Source organism: Corvus hawaiiensis, chromosome 8, assembly GCF_020740725.1.
Source record: "Corvus hawaiiensis isolate bCorHaw1 chromosome 8, bCorHaw1.pri.cur, whole genome shotgun sequence".
NCBI classification, from domain to species: domain Eukaryota; kingdom Metazoa; phylum Chordata; class Aves; order Passeriformes; family Corvidae; genus Corvus; species Corvus hawaiiensis.
This window is the reverse complement of record NC_063220.1, coordinates 20,908,340-20,923,541: the sequence shown is the minus strand read 5'-3', so window position 1 is coordinate 20,923,541 and position 15,202 is coordinate 20,908,340. Positions and strand designations below refer to the sequence as shown.

At 39.6% G+C, this 15,202-nt stretch overlaps 1 protein-coding gene across 8 annotated transcripts in view; it reads left to right on the top strand.

Moving 5' to 3' along the window:
- Positions 1–15,202, top strand: part of USP54 (ubiquitin specific peptidase 54) — a 94,472-nt gene that overhangs the window by 37,903 nt on the left and 41,367 nt on the right. For 5 of the 8 annotated variants that reach the window (XM_048311855.1, XM_048311856.1, XM_048311851.1 and 2 more), the window contains exons 2-3: positions 8,876–9,721; positions 12,353–12,445. In XM_048311855.1, coding sequence (XP_048167812.1) covers positions 9,575–9,721; positions 12,353–12,445 — 240 coding nt within the window. In that variant the 5' untranslated portion in view covers positions 8,876–9,574. Of the gene's footprint in view, positions 1–7,638; positions 7,884–8,875; positions 9,722–12,352; positions 12,446–12,979; positions 13,022–15,202 lie in introns of those variants that run through there. The other 3 variants (XM_048311854.1, XM_048311857.1, XM_048311858.1) reach the window with 3 other exon arrangements.

Genomic DNA, 15,202 nt, shown 5'->3' with positions numbered 1-15,202 from the left:
TGGCCAGGTCTAGTCTTGGGGTGCAGGAGCCACAGGGAAGCCATGGCAGCATATTACAAACGCTTTGTTTGCTAGTTTGGGTTGTAAAGGCTTGAGATATGGTCATGTCTGTGTGCTTCATGTTTAGAAAAGGACAGGACCCAACTCATGAGCTTGCAGAGACAATCTTTTCCTCTGATTTCCCTAAATGCATCCATCAGATGTTTCTTCTGCTGATCTCCTACTTGTATAGTTCTACTACCCCTGCTTGTCTGTTCCAGGTTGTTGGTGAGGTGTATGGTGTCATGGCATGTTTCCCCCAACCTGTTTGTTTTACTCTTCCATATGCTATTAACTGCCATTGGATCTGGGATATTCTGATTAAGTAAGCTTTTTCTTGTGGTGTGTGCAAGTGTTTTTCCTACTCAGGTTCTGAAATCTTCAATGGGTTTCACGGCAAATGCTTCTCTGTACAGCGCCAGATGAAGCACAAATGAGTTTCCCTGTTCTTATTAGTTATACTTATTCCTCTAAAACTACATACTAATGATCTTAAACTCAGCTTATGCATGTGTGTGCGCACTCGTGATTCTGCTGAAATGTTATTTATAGCTATACAGCACAGATGATTGTTTAAAAAAAGAGGAATAATCAGCATGTTGTGGATGCTGGGAGCATTTGCTTTATATTTTTATGTGAAATATGAATCTATATCATGTTCTGCAGTGCAGCAGCGCTCCTTCTGCTTGTCAGTTTTAGCAAAACGGGAAAAAAATGATGTAAGCATTTAATACTGGGACCCAGCAAAGGCACCATAAACTGCTCCTCACTCTGCCTTTACTCTCTGTTTATGTGAGTTCCTCTGTACTGCTTTAATTTTGCACCTTGGTATGTTATTAGTCTGTCGAGAACGTGAGAGTTATAATCTGCCTTGATATGTGGTAATGATGGTATAGATAAAACACAAAGTACAATTAACTAATACTTTAATCTAGAACTATTATTTTCATACCAAATACTGTCCTGAGCAAAGAGAAAAGAGGGAGGGAATAGGTGCTTTTATGTTACTAACAAATATATTATTTGGCCCCAGCTGTTGATCACAAGGGAGGTTGGGAATTGTCTGCCCACCCTCTGTGGAAGTTTTCACTAGCCAGTGTTATCAAAAAGTCTGTTATGTGTGTGTGTTGAGGAAACTGATTTCTGCCCTGGGTGTCATCTTTCCCCTTGAGCACTACCTGGACAGAACAGTGCATTGCAGTATTTGACTTTGAGATTCTTAACACATCAACAGAAAGACCTATTTTTCCACCCAAATGGTGTCCATCTGTTTGGTCAAAGTCTGTTGCTACTCTGTGTGTTTCTGCCTTTGCTTAATCTTCATTGTGTTTCCTTTGATATCGAAAGTACTAATGGTGCTGGACTTCTGCTCATTTGTCCATTTTCCTGCAAAGTTTATTTCTTGTGTACCTATGGTTGTTATTCTGTATGGATGTGTGTATTTCCACACTCAAACATATCTGAAATTGTTGGTTTTATAGAGAGTTTAATGAAACAGAGGGGTTTGTGGTGCTGTAATGTGAACAGCGTATGATTTGGGAGTTGATTGCTACCGACTTCTGTTTTAAGCAAGGAAAGGGGTGTGAAGATTGACAGGAGAACTCACAGTTATAACAAGGTAGCAGTTACTGAAGAGGAAAAATTTTTGTGTTCAGCAGTGAAAATCTGCAAGGTCAGGAAAAGAATGGCAGCAGGATTTTAGGATTTAGAAAGTTATCGGTCATTAAGCCATATGTTGTTGAATACTGCTGACTACTTCTGAAAGCTTCTAGGGGTCTTAAGTCATTGTTGGGCTGGAATTCACAAGCCAGAGTACAAATCTCTTGGGTTTTTTGGATCAGTGGTGTTATTGGAAGAGAGATGAGATTGTTTGTTAATAAGGTACCATATGAAAATGGGCCATGAATTCTTTTGGCAGTAGCTGATGGCTGTAAAATACAGAATTTTGCAATCAAAATGTTTGTATCTGGAGACTGAATCAAATACTGAATTCATCTTGAAGCTCCATATCTTGGTTTTGGAGACAAAACTTCAGGAGGAAACACTCCAGGATGAGTGTCTCCTCCGAAGGGAAAAGGGCCTCCCCTTTTCCTCCACCAATAAGACAAGTGGGTCACAGCAAGTGAAAGTGGAAAAAACAATTTATTAACGCCAAACAAAGCAGGGTAGAACAGGGGTAAAAAAAAAGCTCAAAATACAACAAATTCCCAGAGAGGGAACAGACACTCGGGCTCGGACCAGCCGGGGCCACCCCGTGGGCCCGGCCAGGGCCACCCGCAGGCTCCTTGGACCACCGAGGAGGGAAGGGAAAAAGAACAACAAAAGCCAACAACCTTTTTCCAGCTAGCCAGAACACAACAGAAACCAAAAAAACAGCACAGCACTCCCGGTGCACTCCTGCCCGAGCCCGAGCCCTGCTGGGACCCCCTGAGCCATTGGGCTGAACCATTCAACTGCCCCCTCAGGTCCGTGGCTCTGGCCCCCGGGTCCATCTTAAAGGCACAGCATCCTTGGGCATTGAGCGGATGGTCAAGGAATAAAGCAGCTTCATAGCATCATCCCAGGACACTCCACTTTGGAAAGTCAAGGTAAAAATTCAGAAAGGGAATAACTGGTAGCGGGAGGCTGGCTGAGCTTTCGCTGGAGTCAAACCAGAACCGTCTATTTCACCATATGGTTGACAGCTGCCTATTTGTCATGTTTTTCTGTGTTACACAGGATTGATTAGTGATGTTTAACTGCTTTTGAACAATTGCGTAACATTTGAAGCTGCTGTGTTTTTCCTATTTATCCAAACTCTGCAAGTTCCATGTAGAGTGGGATGGAAAGCTGGTTTCACCCTACACTTCTTCCTTGAGAAATGTCCAGCACCAACCTAGGGTAAGGTAGGGTGTTTCTTAAATATAGGCTTGGGAGAATAAACTTAGATTTCATGTAGACAGGAACAGAAAACTTGAGGATAAGCACTTTGGAAAATGTGAGTTGAAATGCAGGCTTTTATTATCATGTACAGCAGTCTTAGAGTTGAAGAACTGTGAAGAGTAAATCTGAAGGGATTGCTGATGGTTTTGAAAGGGTTTGAATAGGTCTGGGCAGACTTTCTTAATTTTATATCTATTCCTTGCCTTTTCAACTGTCAAGAGAAAAGTTGCTGAGAAAACAGGGCTGTGTAATACAAAGGTGGCTGCCACTTCCAAAGGATTTTGGAAGTAGGACCAGTGGGTTTGTCTGCCTCCATTCCTTGTAACCTCCACAGCAAATGCATTTGCTGAGAGTACTGTGATGCATGAGATCAGTGGTTATTAATACAACAGTTTTTTTCTATCAGTAGAACCTTTATCTGGGGAGCAAAATGTGTTTTGGCAATAAGCCTCACAGAAAGTAAATAATGTGGCATTTGCATCTCTAGGTCTGACCTCCACTCTCTCATTGTTTCTTTGAACAGAAGCCCTTTATTACTCGATTGTCCTACACTGTGCTTTTATCAATTGCAGTCTTTGAGAAGACATGCTTTACTCTAGAAACTTCTAGATCATCTTTCAGATTAAGTTATTGTTGATCAGAAAAGGCTGTGATGCTGGCTTCAGATATTGAGAGTTGTGCATTTAGACTTTTTGTTTATTTTTTAATTATAATTTGCCTTTGAATAATTGTCATGTTGTACTGGAGCTCCTTACCAGATGGCTTTTAATAGCTTTTCTCATTTTTTGAGAGGCAGCTGGATATTTTGAGTCGTCTTAACTGTTTTATGAAAGTCTGGACACAGCTACCTTACTGTTTCAATAGCCGTATAGGATAAGTGACATACTTTTCCATTATTCTGAACAAAAGTCTGTGTCGTTGTAAGTTAGCACAGAACACAGGTGTTTATCAGCTGATGTCCTTATTTCAGAAAGGGCTGCAGAAAAGACTGATAGGACTTTGTAACCCTGGAGGAGAATCTTCTGCATTTCAAAGCCAATGGCTTTCAGCTGGGTTTTGGTTTTGTGGTTTGTTTCTTTTTTAACTGTGAAAGATGCTCTTTAAATAGATTTGGCTGACTGTCAGGCTTAAAATCAAATGATTCAGATTAGGTAAGTGTTTGCAAGATTTCATTACACTGTTTTAAGAGGCAGTCCACCAGAGTTTTATAAAACCTACAAGCATTTTGGATAAGGAAGTTGGAGAAGGTTGCTATAAAGAGTATTTTCATGCAGTATAAAGCTATACTTGACCCCAGCAGCTTGCAGAGTCTTTGGAGTGTTTCTGCAGAATGTGGTCTCTCCACACCTCTTGTTGGTCTGAGCAGTTAACAGGAATGTAGAGTGGGTTGGTTTTCATGTTTCATGGTTTATTGGTTGTTGGTTTGAAAAGTTGGTATAAAAACATATTATTTTTTCATTAAATTGTTCAGTTTTTTTCCTTCCAATCACTGTAGAAGCATTAAGTTACCTATAGAAATGCCAACATTACCACTTTGGGGAAATGTGTTCCTAAAAGGCGATTGACTCATCAGTGTTTTGGCTACAGTTTCTTCTATTGGTTGGTAGGCTGTATAAATACAGTGGTAGTGACCAAAAAGAATGTTTGTTATGCTAGTTTGCTTGCTGCTCTGTCTAGTCCTTTCAGTTTTGGTTTGGATTAGCTTGAGGTGATCTCTCAGAAATGGCCTTCATTGTGTCTTCTGGAGAAACCTGTAGTGTTTGATCAGGCTTGCTGTACCTGTACTCTCTGAAGAGGAACATCCATGGATTGGGGGAAACGTGTTTTTAGTCTTCACTCCAAGATCATTTTGATGGTCTTTATCAGCAGCTTTTAGCCAAACATTCGGATAATTTGCTTCCGGTAAGTGGAAGGATTTCTCTGGTGTCTGAAAGAGTATTTATCATAACCTTGGCAAACTATTTTCCAAAAGGTCTCTGGTACTCAAAGCTTTGTTTTAACTTTACAACACTTCAGGGACTGAGAGTTGTGCAATAGCACATGGAAAACAAGCAAGACCAGTATGAGTCTCTTGTGGGCACCAGTGGCACCGTGAGGTGCTGTCAGTTCCTGGTTCCACCCAGTAGGTACAGGTAGCACAGAGCTGGGTAATTAAGTTGTTCCTTTAAGAGGAAAACTGACAAATGGGTGCAAGCTTGACAGCAAAAGTATTACAGACTCCTCCCTGCCCCTTTTTCCCAGCAGAGAAATCAAGGCTGAGAAAATGCATGCATAAAGCAGAAATTTTTTCCCCTCTATTGTCCCATTTGTACTGTGAAAAAATTCTCAGCAATAGAGATGAATGTAAGTCTACCTTTTTATAGTTGTACTTTATTGTCTAGGTGACTGAATAAATCTGTCTCGTATTTCTGGCTAGCTAAGAATCTCAAAAAGAAGAGACATCCTCAAGAGGTGGAAATCATCCTTCCTTTTGCTTCTGTCAGGTCACTGTACTCTTCACTCTTTTCTTCATCCAGCCTCATGGTTATTTGGTATTGGGAAGTTTTTCTACCCCTTTATTTTATTTCATTATCTTCAAGATTGAATTTAAACCGACTTGCAAAGCTGACTATCTTTTGGGATGTCTAAACTAAATGAAGACTGTAATATTGATGTCTTGCAATTAAATATAATTTAATCCCTGCAGAAATTAGCAAATACTTTCATAATTGCAGGTTCATGGATAAAGTATGTTCTCAAGCCTCTAGTTCTGAAAATTTTCCCTCTAGCTGAGAACAGCCATGGGATTATTCTTGGGCCTCTTCACTGAAGGAGTCTCAGGAGCCATCTGGGTGAAAACTTTAAATAAAATCCATTGTTTTCGACAAGTTTGCCTGGTTTTTTTTACCAAAAGATCTTTGAGTAAGTGATTTCAAAGCGGTTTCTCACCTCTTTAGGTTTCAGAAGTGTTACAGCATGTGAAGGCATGATTTGCCCTCAACACCATTAATCTTCTCCCTACCATCAGAATAGGTGGTAGGATCTTGGGAGCAAGGAGTCTCTTCTCTAAAATCAGACACATTTACACATTGAAGCATTTACTTTGTTCTGTGTTTTGAAAGTTTTTTTCAGAAATGTAAGTAATAGACACTAACTTCTAGACCTCTGCTTTTATTTAATAGTATGATAAATACTTAATTGGTGGTTTCAGCCATACCTACTGCTATATCGAAGCATCTTTGTTCCTAAAAAGGGTTGTTCTAATTCAGTCACGTGCTTAGATTGGGGGTTCAAGCAATAGCCTAAAATGTTTGGCTACATGAGACTGCAGTGTGAGAGGTGTGTTACATTCCACGCACCCCCCCACCCTCATCCCCCCAAAATGAACAGTGATAGTGGGACATTGCCAGAGAACAAAGGATGCAACTTGAAATGTTATATTTCTATATGATTGATTTAGCAAAGGAGTATAGGGATAAACAGGCTCTCGAGAAATCTTTGGTGGTACATCTTGAAGCATGTTGTGCTCTGCTGTCAAAGGACAGACTCTGGTTTCTTCAGGCCAGAAGTATGTGTTGAACCGTGGTCAGCTTTGCTCTGGGGTTGTGCTGCTGGAGTGATGCCCCATGCCTCTCTCATCTGCTGAGCCTGTCTCTGCGGCTGGGAGCCCTCCCGCCTTCCTGAAGGAAGCTGCTACAAAGCAGCAGGAAGATCTAGAATGTCGGGTTTGCTTTTTTTATTATATATTATTTATCTATTTTTATTATTTTATTTACTTCTTATTAAAACACTTGTATAATGTTTGAGTTGTTGTATTTTGTTGGTAAGCTTTTTACAGGTTGGCACAGTGCAAAGCTGTGATCTGGAGATCTGGTTTTGTCCTAACTGGGTGGTTACCAGCTTAAGTGTTTTTTGCTTGTTCTTAGTTTTGCGAAGGCCGTGTAGTCAGATGAGCAAACTGAACGTGCTCCTGTGAGCAGTCATGGCGAACACGTGGTAAGTCAGTTCTGCTAAGCCTGTGCAGAAGCAGTGCAGGTACCAAGCTTGCATGGTTACTGTGAGGGTTTGGGCCAGCTTGAAAGTCTTGCTGCAATGACAGGTGAACTGCAAAGCCTCTAGTCTTGAATTTTGTTCCAAGAAAATAAAAATAAACTAAAGAAAATGTGTTCACTTTGTCATATCTGAGGCAGCTTTGCTCAAAAAGTTCTCAAGAGTTAGTTTTACAGCCCATTTTGAGAGCAGAATCTTGTTTTGAAGTCCACTGAATAGGTGCAGCTCTCAGCTGTGCATCCTGGGCATGTTTTGGATTGTATTTTTCTTTTTTTGTAGGTGCTGTGGAAAGAAGACTGAGTGTTTGGCTCAGCAGTTTTTGTGAGGCAGCCCAGAGCCTGCCTGTCTTGGCTCATTACATGCAGCACTCCGCTCCGTCTGCAACACAGGCTTAGCCACTGCACCTATTGCAAGTGGTGTTGCTTTACAGAGGTCCCTAAACTGATCCCTGAATAGCTCACACAGTATGGTTGGCTCATGGTTCATTAAGGGGTTGAGCAAAGAAAGGGGGCTGAGGCTGAAATTGCTTTGGAATGATTCCTGTATAAGTTCAGCACTCAGGAATGTTGTGTGACAGGCACGGTAATGGTGTGTGTCTGCAGGCTTGCAAGCACATCTGAAATTTTGCATGGCACACTGGCAACCAAGACGGCTACTCATCTGTGTGTAGATATTTGCCTGCCTTACAGCAATGCTGAGACTTCATTAGCATTTGTAGAATGAGTTTAACAGAAGTACAAATGAAGTATTACTAGTGGGGAATGTGTTAGGCTGCTGTAACGCATTTGCAGGTATTTTGGAAGTTCTTTGTGTTTTGACAGGAGATGAAGAATTTATAATTGTGTGGAAGGTGAAGAACATGCCTTCACAGATACCCAGGGTATCTTTGTAAGGTATTATACTCTCTGTTAATTTTTTGCTGATGGACAAACCCTATGTATGTCTATTCTGTAGTGACTTCATGATGCAATTAATACTTAAGTACACTTGGATTAGAGTAATCTTGCTCATACCAGCCATAATAGGTAATTTCAGTTGTTATTAGGTGTATCAAAAGTGGTATAATTCTAGATGTCATTAGGAATGTCCCTGGAAAATACTGGGCAAGTTTCTATAAATATGGATGGACTACACTAGAGAGAACTTAAAAAAAAATGTTTTGCCATGAATCTTGTAGTTCCTTTTTCTAGGAATTTCTTAAATAATTTTTTTTTTCAATTTCTTGTGAGATGAGGGAAAACGTGAACTTGTTGGAAGAGCACTTTCTGTTGAATAATTGTTCTGTCTTCAGAAGCTTCTATGCCTTTTATAAGACATCATATATCCCAAGTACCTAGCTAAAGTAGCATTTTAGAGGTACACATTGTTTCTGATGAAGGAAATTTGGAGACTGGTTTTTTCTGGAGAGTGCTGTGGGTTGCTGAGTCAGGGATGAGCCTTGTGCTTTCAATGTTCAGTGCAAAATCCCAGTTCTAGGGTGGAGAATGTGTTAACATCTATTCATAGAATGAGAAATCCTCGTGTAGTCATTTGAATGAATAAGATACGTCAAAAAAAATAACACTACAAGATTGTAAAGGATATATATGTTTGATTACTGCCATGGGGTTCACTTGAATGTTGTGGTTTATTTTTTTAATCTAGTTTCCTTCTTAACCCTTCCAACATACTCCAAGCCTCCTTGCTTTTACATGCTTTTCTCAGAATCCTCTGTTCTTTTCCATATTATTTTATTTTTTGGGTGGAGGAACATTTACATTTTTTGCTTTGTCTCTGAAGATTCAGTGTATTGTGGGAGGTGAGGCAACACTGGTCTTGGCAGAACACCACACAACCAAGAGAGTAATTAAATGACGCAAGCATTTGATTATTTTTCTCTCTCAAGCTTTCTGGCACGGCTGGGCATTCCGATTGCAAAAGGAGGATCAGGAGAAGAAGTTTCTAAAGACCGCATGCAGAATTAGAAGAACTGTATTGGAGACTTTCTGCTTCTTTAAAGCTCTTCGCTCTCACGTTCTGGAGTTACTTCTTTTTCCCCTGTGAGGATAATGTCTCTTTCGTCACTCAAGATAGATGTAACTGAAAGGGAGCTGCCAAGGTTGTGTTTTAGTTTCTTTCTCCCTTACTAATTGGATTTTTCCCATCTTCTGCAGTAGGATTATAGAAGGATTACAGAAGCTGTGTTTTTGGGGGTGTGGGAGGAAGTTGTTGTTTTTCTTGTCTTGAGTCTGGGACCTCCTTGATTTGCCATTTGTTCTCTGAAGTTACTGCCTGTTTGGAAGAGGGAGAAGCAGCATAACATGAACTTGCACAACCATGGATTCCTTCCCTTTGCAAATGGTCTATGTGGCTGCTTGTAAAGGAGGTTTTTGCATGCGTTAGCAGCAAATGAAGAATAGCATCCCAGACTGGATTTAAAAGAAGCCAACTCCTTGAGTCCTGGCAAAAGGATAAATACTGTTTCAACTATAGTTTAAAGAGGATTGGATGTTGTTCCAGTTTTGAATTTTTTGAAAGGAAGGATCTGATCAAATCAAATATTCTGCCAGCCTAAACCTGCATTTTCTACAGCTGAAACTGGAAGATGTCTTGGAAAAGAAATTACTTTTCTGTGGGTCGGGGGAATGTACAGGGCATGTTTACTCCACGAAATACCACCTCAATAGCACCCAGTAAAGGTCTCAGCAATGAACCAGGACAGAACAGTTGCTTCCTGAATAGTGCGCTACAGGTAAGATCACAGAATAAACAATGTTTCTCGTTTTGCCCTCTGTCTGTTGTAGTATTGTCCTAGGCACTGTGCAACAAATATAGTGAAACTTGAGTACATAATTATTGGTGGCCTAGATAGAGTAAAGCTACATTTGGAAAAACAGATAGTGTTATTGAGCAGCTTTTTAATTTTCAGGTTTTCCTGGTGAATTCAACAGTCAAATTTACCTAGTCATCATTTACTGTACTTGAATGTCTTGTTTGTGTAGGCTTGTAGAATGTCAACCAAAGGTAAAAATATACATAGAAAATTTATTTTAAAATAATAGAATATTGCATAGCTTGCAGAATGGATACTCCTTAAAAGTAAATTTAATTTTTTTGTTGAACCACTCAAGGTCAAGGTTTGATAATACCTGTACAAGATTCATTTTATGTAGTGCACTTTTCTTTCTGGCGGCTGATTTGTAGCTTAGTTTAAATGACTGAGTGTTTACCTTTTGATTTAAAAGAAAAACCTTTTCTGGTGCCAAATTCAGTGGGGTGGGTATGGCTGCTATACAGGTCTTGTCACCATTTAGATGTTTTGAATATCTGATGGTTGAGATTCAATCATTTTGGTAGCAGGGCTTAAAACCCCTTCATATCAGTTTCCATCCCTTCATAATGACTTCTCTGTGCAGCACAGACTGTGTCACTATGGGTTTGGTTTTCTGTTTTGGGTTTTTTTTGGGTTTTGGGTTTTTTTTTCCATGGGCACAATCAGGTTCTCAACGAACTTCAGGCTTCCATATAGCCCCAGTGCAAATAATACAATGACCCTCAATAGGCTTGATATATTAGGAAATACAGAACAAAGAGAAATTTCCAGTGATGTTCTGTATCAATCACCATCAATTGCCAGCTGTAAGGTGTAATGACTGGCTGCCTCCTAATACTGAGTTACTGAACCTATATCAGGACTAAGTAGATCCTAAAATCAGCTGCATGCTATACAAGAAGATGAAAGCATATGACCTGGTCTTTAGTCTGCTACAGAAACCCTTTTCTTCTAAATCTCAAGAGAGACAGGATACTGAAAGTACTTACGATCAAAGCTGAATTAAAAAAAAAAAAGACAAGATGGTAATAATTTCATAAAATACATACTTCTGGGGTTTATCCTAATTTTTTAACACTTAGTCTGAACTGCTCTTGAATGTTTTTTGCTCCTTGCTCTTAAAAATTTCTATAAACATTCAAGCTAAACTCCAAAGGCAGTTACATAAAAAAATTGGACTCATTCCTAAATGTAATTTTTTTGTCCTTTGGTAAAGTCTGCAGTAGTTCTTCAGGAATGTTTGTGTGTAATCAGATGTTTTCAAGGCTTATGTTGCCTCCCAGGCCCTAAATACAGGGATAGTCGAGTATAAACATAGCCATGGTAATTATGAAGTTTTGGGAAACTTAAAGATTATTACATATTACTATGGTTTAAATACAAATTTTCCTGTTGGAAACACTTCTTGAAACCAGCAGAAACTTTGCCAGGGTGCTAAATTTTTTCTTGCTCTAGGCAAATTCATCAGAAATAAGAAGTTTGGTTCCTCTGTTTGTGCTAATGAGGCATTTAGCCAGTCACATGTCAGCCTGGACCTTGCTGCTCTGTCCAGAACCTGGTAGGACGTGATTTAGGTCAGGGTTTCTTTCAGTTCAAGCTTCTGCCTTCTGAAAGGCTGGTGACACTGAGGTTTGCAGGAAAGTTCAGTTACTGTTAGTTGAAGCTGCAATTGCCGGTGCTGACCACGTTTATACATAAAGAGCTCACTGTGAAACACCTCAGAGATGGGTATTGTTGCTATTTTACAGATACAAATTTGAATAGTTTCTCAAGAGTGCACAGATTTAGTGGTAAAACTGAAGAATAAAAAAACATAGTGCTGTTAGAGCGAATGCCACCTGTCGTTGCTAACAGAACATATAAAAGCCTGCTTGCTTTTCTGTGCTGTGACCCTGCCTAGTCACATACCTGGTATTACCACCATACCTGTCCTGAGAGAAAGGTATAGCTGCCCTAACAGGCTATGGTTAGTAATCATGGCCTATGAGTGCACTTAGTGACGATAATATTGGGCATAACGGATTTTAGCGTTTCACCACTTTCACTTGCATGAACTTGTTAATGTGTATGCTGTTGGTGCTCAGTTTTTTCAGCATCTGGGCTTTCTGCTCAGAGCAAGAAAGCTGTGTAGGATTGGAAGAAGGGAAGAGTTTCATTCCCTGCAGTCCATGGGGTGTCCTTGGCAGCTCTGCTCAGCTGCATGGTGCTGTTGCCCAGCAGCCGGCCCTGGTGCTAGCACAGGAGAGCAGTCAAGGCATGTGCTGTTTAAGCTAGCACTGCTACGTGGGTAAAGAAGCAAGTTTTCTAGTTTAAAAGCACGTGGCAAGAAATTCAGAGGAAGGTCCTACTGTAAAGTAGCATGTGAAGGTTACAGCTAAAGAGGAAAGTTGAAAACTTCAACTTGCAGTTCGATAAAAGGCACCCCTTTTAAAGGCAATGTTCACTGATGACTTCTTGGATTATTCAGCATGTGCAGTTTTCATCAGAGGCTTATGAAGTATTTTATTTTATATATTCATAAAATTGGCTCTGCCCCTTTTTGTGTTTTAGGTTCTTTGGCACCTGGACATTTTTCGCCGCAGTTTCCGGCAGATCACAACGCACAAATGTATGGGTGATTCTTGCATCTTCTGTGCTCTTAAGGTAAAAGTTAGAAATACATTGAAAACCATTTTTTAAAAGTTTGAACAGAAATATATATGATATTTAGTTAATATATATATAATCAAACTTGCACCTGAAAATTTGTGAGAGCAGGATAAATGTGATAGCTAGTGGTCTAAGACCCAATTTCTAAAATGTGTTCAAGCCAAAACATTGTGAAAATACCATTGGTAAAGTTTCAGTTACAAGGACTCTTCTTAATGGTGTGCAGGTCATTGTGAGTCTCCATTACTTCAAGCAGTAAAATACAAATTTGCTTAATTTTTCCCAATTTATCATTTGGTGTATGAATATAATACCATGTACAGTTAGTGTGCTCATCAACATTTACCTTTCCCTTCAGAGCTGCTTTAAACGTCAGGATGGCAAAGGCCATTTAGCTAAGCCTTTCTGTTCAAAACTGTTGATTATGTAAGACTAAAAGGCTATTTTCTACTGTAAATATTGATGTCTGTATTAAATGGCTCCGCTCTTTGTACTCTCTGTTTTAAAAAACATCAATTCTGTTTGTAGCTGCAGATGCAATAACTGACCGTTACAGAGGCTGCCTGGACAGTAAGATCTAGATGCTAGCTCTGATTCTGAGTACTGCTATGTACTTGAGTAAATTGTGCAATCCTGTGTCTCTGTTTGTCTCTATCAATCAATTTGTTGCAGTTCTAGGGTTTTTTTGTGGCCTCCTTTCTAAATTTTGCTAGCTCAAACCCCTAGGTTCTTGTGGGAGAAATAGACATGATGCAAAGATGATGAAAATACCATCTTTAATCTTCTTGAGCAGTGATTTCCCTTTCTGAAATTGAGACTGAGACATTTTCTTTGATCACAAGTGTGTTGTAAAATCCAACTAAATATATAAATTAATTGTGGGAGAATTTGTGTCATGAATTCTATGTGCAGTAATGAAAAGGACAGACAGCATGTCTTATGAAGATGGCAGAGTGTGCAGGTTTAAATTAAGATCATCTGACATTCCTAGACAATATTTATGATATAACAGCTGTCTTGGTGCTGTTAAGTAATATCACAGGGGCGCTGGTAGAGACAGGCTTGAAATGAATTATCTAGTGAGTTTTTTGACTGTTATTAAGGGGTTTTTCCTTGCAAATAAACAGCAAAGAGGAGACTATTAAGGAATGAAGTAAGAGAATTTATCTTTTTCTGAAGGGGAATTTGTCTCAAGCCGTATCTGTTGAAATGATGAGAGAGGATGATACTTACAGCACTATCATCAGAAGAGGAGGTAACAGAGGAGCAAGGTAGAGCATCCAAAGTGAGATACAGCTCTTCAGACAAAGAAAAGATGGAGTATTGCATGTCCCCTTCCTTAAAGGGGAATGGCAAGACTTAGTCATGATCCGATTTGAGTTCATTAAGTTCAGTGGGATGATGTAAAGGTATTTTTTGGATCATGCCCTCGAGTAATGTCAAGTGATTGTTGGCATTCTTTGTTAGCCAAGATGAGGTCAGAAAGAAAAGGATTTAGGAATTTACCATGAATGTAAGCTTTCGCCATTCTGTGGTGTAACCTTACAGCATGATGTATCAAAGAAATGCCAGGAGATCAGACAGGTTCTGCCATGAGTGAAAGTAGACTCTCAACTCTGCACTGGAGTCCAGGTTTTAATATGAAGATAATAGTTAAAAGTCTTTCTGTATAGAGTACTGAAAAAGAGGGAGAGGGATGTGAAAGGATATTACGGGAAAAAGGAGAGGACAAACCTTTGCAGAACTGGTCTTGAAAGATGAGCTCCGGACAAAGATGCATGTGGATTAGCAGTACCCGTATGAGAGGGAAAGCACTACAGTAAAACTGGAAGATGACAGGATCTCTGGAATATATGTATTAAAAGCAATTGGGTCAAAGAATGTGCAGTTTTGTTGGTAAAATCCTTGCTTTTGATGTTTTGAAGTGCGTAGTGTGCTATTATAAACTTGTAAATGACAGGTGAAGTTGGCAGAATTTACAAATTCTATGCCTGCAGCCATATGCTTATTTTTTTAATTAAGCAGCCTTTGAAAAAGTTGCTGCTCTCTCTTTTCACTCTCAAATATCTGCAGGGATTTTTTGTGTGTGTGTGTGTTTTTGGTTTTGTTTGTTTTTTTCTGCCTGAAGTTCTTAGCAATAATGTTCCTTGCTGGGAGGTGTTACAACCCTTAATTTCCAATAAAACAATACTATTGCACCAAATCCTGTACTACTTTTGCACATTTTGGGAAACTTGTGTCTGGTTGTGTGCAGAATTCCTAGAGCTCACAGAAGCTCTAAAGAACGCATAAGCAATTAAAGAATTACCTAGACAAGTATTTATGAATGTGGGCAGCAACCAATACTTGAAAAAGTAAATAAATTCCAACTGGATCCAAATCAAAAAGCTAGCATTTTCTCTATCTAGTCTGTTCTTCATGGGAGATTGCTGTGTGTTCTACCCAAGCCTGTTCCAGAACCTCTTTCTCTGGGTCATAATGTGCCAAGCTTTCACCTTTATTACCTTATGTAAAATGTTGATGTGTGTACATAAGTACTTGAAAGTTCCCCCCCATTTTCGTGTTGTTATCAAGTCAAATATTATTATAAAGGTGAATTTTAAAGGCTGTCACTTGACTCCAAGTGAAACTGGAGGTGCAAACCTCCCCTCAACCCCCCAGAAAACCTCTGGAGACCAGAAACATTAGCTGTCTTGCTTGAATGCAGCCGAAAAGGTAGGGGTATTCACAAGGGACAGCCCCAAACCGTGG